This window comes from Budorcas taxicolor, chromosome 11, assembly GCF_023091745.1.
Source record: "Budorcas taxicolor isolate Tak-1 chromosome 11, Takin1.1, whole genome shotgun sequence".
NCBI classification, from domain to species: Eukaryota; Metazoa; Chordata; class Mammalia; order Artiodactyla; family Bovidae; genus Budorcas; species Budorcas taxicolor.
The window spans coordinates 29,979,452-29,985,569 of NC_068920.1; the positions used below are offsets into that span (position 1 = coordinate 29,979,452).

At 37.5% G+C, this 6,118-nt stretch overlaps 1 protein-coding gene across 1 annotated transcript; it reads left to right on the forward strand.

Annotated features, from left to right (window-relative positions):
• The first annotated feature begins 4,776 nt into the window (after positions 1–4,776).
• On the forward strand, positions 4,777–5,712 carry LOC128055079 (olfactory receptor 2W3-like). Its single transcript, XM_052647453.1, has one exon. The coding sequence runs from the start codon at positions 4,792–4,794 to the stop codon at positions 5,710–5,712; it is 921 nt and encodes a 306-aa protein (XP_052503413.1). The 5' UTR covers positions 4,777–4,791.
• The last annotated feature ends 406 nt before the right edge of the window (positions 5,713–6,118 follow it).

The following is a 6,118-nucleotide window of genomic DNA, read 5'->3' on the forward strand; positions in this document are numbered from 1 at the left end:
ATCTATAAATAACACTGGGCTTCCCTGATGGCTCAGCCCTGACACAAGTTCGATCCCTGGGTCAGCAAGATTCTTTGAAGGAGGAAATAGCAACCCACTCCAGTATTCTTACCTGGAAAATTCCACGGACAGAGGAGCCTGATGGGCTACAGTCCGTGGGGTCTCAAGAGTCTCACACATCTTAGCAACTGAACTGCCACCACCATATATAACATTATATTTGAATTGATTACTTTTCTATTTAAAATCCAGCAAACTTTGAGCTAATTCATAACTACGCTTTAAAAATTTGTTTGAGAAGACTGAGTTTTTGGTGACATTTCCCTAACTTGATTTATCTTGAATAGACTTTGACATTTTTCTTTGATTGGGACTAAATCATGATTAAAGGACTCAGAGCACTCAATCCATCTTAACTGCACCCAACAGGTGATATTTGGGAATTGAGTAAATACATTATCTTTCGGTTTTAGTCCCATGGTGTTTAGAAACTTGGTTTGAGAGTCAAACAAACCTGAATCTGAATTCCACATCCACAACTTCCTAGCTGTGTACCCTTGTTAAGTTACTTAATGCCTAAATCCTTCAAATTCAGATATTAGTATTTAATCAAGCAGCCCAAGAAAATAGCACAGTGCTAGTGTAAGGGCTTAGTATCACTGATAATCATTATATATTTAATTGTGTGAGTGTTTTCCCACTAGACTGTAAATCAGTGAAGTAAATTGCTATCTATTTTAGTAATCTTTTTTTTTTTTTACTTTATTTTACTTTACAATACTGTATTGGTTTTGCCATACATTGACATGAATCCACCACGTAATCTTTTATCTCTGACATACAGTACAGTGTTTGGCAAACAAGGGTTCAGTAAATATTTGCTGAATATGTATTTATCAATATAAATATTTTCAGTAATTCTTATTCCAAAGATCATAATCTGAACTTCCTGATCTGCTACTGCTGCTGCTAAGTCGCTTCAGTCGTGTAGGACTCTATGCGACCCCGTAGAGGGCAGTCCACCAGGCTCCTCTGTCCCTGGGATTCTCCAGGCAAGAACACTGGAGTGGGTTGCCATTTCCTTCTCCAGTGCATGAAAGTGAAAACTGAAAGCCCAACTCATAGTGACCCCATGGACTGCAGCCTACCAGACTTCTCCATCATGGGATTTTCCCAGGCAAGAGTACTGGAGTGGGGTGCCATTGCCTTCTCCTTCCTGATCTGAGGCTGTATCAATCTATGTATTAGTAGAAGTCTCTTAAAATCACTTGGACTATAACTTTCAGCCAAAAGTTTTGTTCTCAGGAGACTTCTCTGGCAGTCCAGTGGTTGACAATCTGCCTTGCAATACAGGGGGCATAGGTTTGATCCCTGGTCCAGAAGGATTCCACATTCTGTGGGACCACTAAGCCCTTGTGCCACAACTACTAAAGCCCTAGTGCCTAGAGCTCAGGTTCCACAACAAGAGAAGCTACTGCAATGGCAAGCCCAAGCAACCCAACTAGAGAGTAGCCCCCACTCACCACAACTGGAGAAAGCCCACACACAGCAACAAAGATGCAATGTATCCATAAATAAATAGGCAAATAAATTTTTAATATTTTTTTAAGTTTTCTTCTTAGGCCATCTCTACAGCTTTAATTAATTTAAACTGACTAAAACTGTTTAGTAATAACACTGCTATGCTATTATTTATACCCAAAATAGCATGGGAAAGATTCTCTTCTTAATCATGTGTAACATAGACCTGATTTTTCTGTTTGTAATCATAATAACAAACATCTAACATGGTTTATGATGCACAATGTATTTCACAAACGTGTAATAGTGTGTAAAAGATCAATGTGTATGAGATAGTGGTGTAGAAGTGGAGATGGAGATGTGATTCCTTCACTCTTTCTTATCCTTCCCGGATCTTGTTTTATACTTGTTTGGCCAGAGAACATCACTAGTTATAGTAGCAACTAGTTACAGTAATAATTTGAAGTGGTATCTGGTAGAGTCATAAACTCTTTAAGCACCTGAGGGAGAGGTGGCACTGAAAGCTGTAATTTCACATCAACCTTTAGGCAATAAAATTATTTCATAGCTCAACACACAGAGTATTGAGACAGTCTTTTGACTCAAACACCATATTCTGGACATAGAGTACAGGAAATGTCTTTATTAATTTATTAATTTAAGGTGCTGAGAAATGTCCTGTTATATGTCAGATCATAAAACCACCTTTGAGCATTTTAAACTCTCTGATTTTGGAAGTGTTTCTGACACATTCAAATAAACCTAAAACTTTTACTTCTTTAATTACTACTGCAATCAAAGGAATTTTTGGCTCTAGGAAGAATTGAAAGTATTTTGAGATTTTTCTTGAAAAGTTTTTATAAAACACATGCTTATGCCTTTTGAATTGATCCATAGGTTTTAAACATGAAAAAGTGATTTATCTGGCTTTTTTAAATTTGACAATTAGTCTTTTCTTGTGGATAAAAAAGCATATTTTTTAAAGCAACATGATAGAATTAAAATTTATGTATAATTTTCTAAATGATATAAATGAAATCATATCATTCTATTTTATATCATTTATAATCTTTATATCATTTTATACATATGTCTCTATTGATATAAAATGATAACTATCTTACAATTTATGTAACTAAAGAACTATAAGTCTGCCTCACAGTTATATCCAGTTAAAAATATAATTATGCACTTCATTCATAAAAGAAAGAAAATTTTAAAATACAGTATTCGTTGAAAACTACATAATCTCATAAAACTGAACTTTTATGAAATACAAGAGAATATATTTGTAAATAGAGAAAATAAGAATTCCAAAATAAAGTATTAGAAATAAGAGTCCCATCACTTACAAAATAATTTATGTGTTGTTATGGATTAAATTTTTGAATAAAAATTGAAAGGGTGTGTCTTAAACTCCAATGAGTTAAAAAAAAAAAAAGAACAACTTGTACGCCTATTTTCATTGTCAAGTAAACCATCACTTTCAAGTTTTAGTGATAAAATTTTCTATGATATGTGACATACTAGCTCAATGACAAACATTTTCCCAAATTCAGAAGGCTAATAAGCATCAAAAATTAATCAACTTCATAGCTAATATCACCCAGTTTAAACAATATGAGATTAGGCGGTGCGGGCAGGGACCAAACTAAAAGAATCCACCTGCCAATGCAAGAGAGCACCTGGGTCAGGAAGGTCCTCTGGAGAAGGAAATGGCAATCCACTCCAGTATTCTTGCCTGGAAAATTCCATGGACAGAGGAGCACCTGGCCGGCTACAGTCCATGGGGTCACAAAGAATCAGACATGGCTAAGCATGAACACATGCACACCAAACAACTGCCAAAGATTTAAGGAAAAACAAGCTGCTTTTAGAGTTCAGTAAAACAGGTACTTCTATAATCTCTCTATCAAGACCTTTAAAATATTGGAAATACTGTTAACAATTAACTATAGAGCAATGATTGGAGAAACGATGACACAGCTACAGGAAGATTATACAGACGTTAATGATTATTTTTGCAGAACTTTAAAACCAAAGCAAATTTTCACAATGTAAAATTATGAAAGGAAATGTAAAATATAAAATTTATAAATACACTATTATTTATATCTTGTTAAATTCAGTTCAGTTCACTTCATTTGATCAGTCGTGTCCGACTCTTTGCAACCCAATGAATCTCAGCACGCCAGGCCTCCCTGTCCATCACCAACTCCCAGAGTTTACTCAAACTCATGTCCATCGAGTCAGTGATGCCATCCAGCCATCTCATCCTCTGTCATCCCCTTCTCCTCCTGCCCCTAATCCCTCCCAGCATCAGGGTCTTTTCCAGTGTGTCAACTCTTCGCATGAGGTGGCCAAAGTATTGGAGTTTCAGCTTCAGCATCAGTCCTTCCAGTGAACACCCAGGACTGACGTCCTTTAGGATGGACTGGTTGGATCGCCTTGCAGTCCAAGGGACTCTCAAGAGTCTTCTCCAACACCACAGTTCAAAAGCATCAATTCTTCAGCACTCAGCTTTCTTCACAGTCCAACTCTCACATCCATACATGACCACTGGAAAAACCATAGCCTTGACTAGACGGACTTTTGTTGGCAAAGTAATGTCTCTGCTTTTTAATATGCTGTCTAGACTGGTCATAACTTTCCTTCCAAGGAGCAAGTGTCTTTTAATTTCATGGCTGCAATCACCATCTGCAGTGATTTTGGAGCCCAAAAAGATAAAGTCTGACACTGTTTCCACTGTTTCCCCATCTATTTGCTATGAAGTGATGGGACCAGATGCAATGATCTTCGTTTTCTGAATGTTGAGCTTTAAGCCAACTTTTTCACTCTCCTCTTTCACTTTCATCAATAGGCTTTTTAGTTCCTCTTCATTTTCTGCCATAAGGGCAGAAATATGCCATAAATTTATATATGCCATAAATTACATATACTCAAAAGAATGAAAAGAAATAAATCAATATTGCAGTGTGGTTGTTTCTGGGATGTGGGTAATCTTTTCCTATCCTTCATGTATATCTGTGTTTTCCTAATATTCCACAATAATTGTAACTGAGGGGATCCACAAGAAAGAGAATAAACAAAAGATAGTATTCCTAAAATACATAATCTATATCTACATGGAATATTGAAATTTTAAGTAATTATTTTACATAATTATTTGATATGACCCACCTCTCTCTGTGAATTCCTTAGCCTGCTTCATGAAGAATAAAATGTGTTGCTATTTGCTTCCCTGCAGATGTGTACTGATTATCCTCTGTCATGACCAACCAGAGTTGCCAGGAAGGCTTCATCTTGTTGGGTTTCTCAGACAGACCCAAGCTAGAGCAGATCCTCTTCGTGTTTGTCCTCATCTTCTACCTTGTGACTCTGGTGGGCAATGCTGTCATTATCCTGGTTTCCCGCTTAGACCCCAGCCTTCACACACCCATGTACTTCTTCCTCACTAATTTGTCCTTCCTGGATCTCTGCTTTACCACCAGTTCTATCCCTCAGCTGCTTTTCAACTTAGGCAGCCCAGACAAGACCGTCAGTTATGTGGGTTGTGCCATCCAGCTCTTCATGTTCCTGGGACTGGGTGGCACAGAATGTGTTCTTTTGGCTGTCATGGCTTATGACCGCTTCACTGCAATCTGCAAGCCCCTGCACTACTCTGTCCTCATGCACCCTCAGCTCTGTTGGAAGTTGGTGTCTGTGGCCTGGGGAGTTGGACTTCTCAACTCCCTGGTTATGTCTCCAGTGACTATGAAACTGCCACGATGTGGGAGATGCAGGGTGAAACATTTCCTATGTGAGATGCCGGCTCTGATAAAAATTGCTTGTGTGGATACAGTGGCTGTAGAGAGCACTGTTTTCATCCTGTCAGTGATCATCGTTCTGGTGCCCCTGTCGCTCATCCTCATCTCTTACAGCTACATTGCCCTTGCGGTGCTGAGGATGAAGTCGGCGGCTGGAAGGAGGAAGGCTTTCAACACGTGTGGGTCCCATCTCACTGTAGTCTCCTTGTTTTATGGGAATATTATCTATATGTATATGCAACCAGGAAATAATTCATCTCAGGACCAAGGGAAATTCCTTACTCTCTTCTACAACTTGGTGACTCCCATGTTGAACCCTGTCATCTATACACTGAGAAATAAGGATGTAAAGGGTGCACTCAGGAGACTTGTGTCTAGAAAGTAAGATGACAGTGACTAGTTTTATGGTTACTTCTTTTACTCAGTTAATAAAAATAAATAATTCTTAAAGTGAAAAATTTTAACTTATTTAAACATTTCTACCAACCCAATAAAAACCTCCAGGGATGGAATTTGGAAATATGTACTATAAAGGCCAAATATGATCCTGATTACATAAAGGTAAATTTAGGTAAAACTTAATTTTCAAAATATCTTATGTTTGACACTTCAAATCGTCTTTTCTCCTTCTTTTCAGTTGTCCACATCTAACTGAAATTCAATAAAACAATCAGTTAATTCACTCAGTTGTGTCTGACTGTTTGCAACCCCACGAATCATTAAAACCATGAATCAATATATATAAAAATTTGTATCCAGAATATATCAAGAATGTGTACCAATAATGAAAA

Bases quoted from the DNA above. Each gene is read 5' to 3' on its own strand.
- LOC128055079 (XM_052647453.1), top strand. From the start codon at position 4,792: ATGACCAACCAGAGTTGCCAGGAAGGCTTCATCTTGTTGGGTTTCTCA.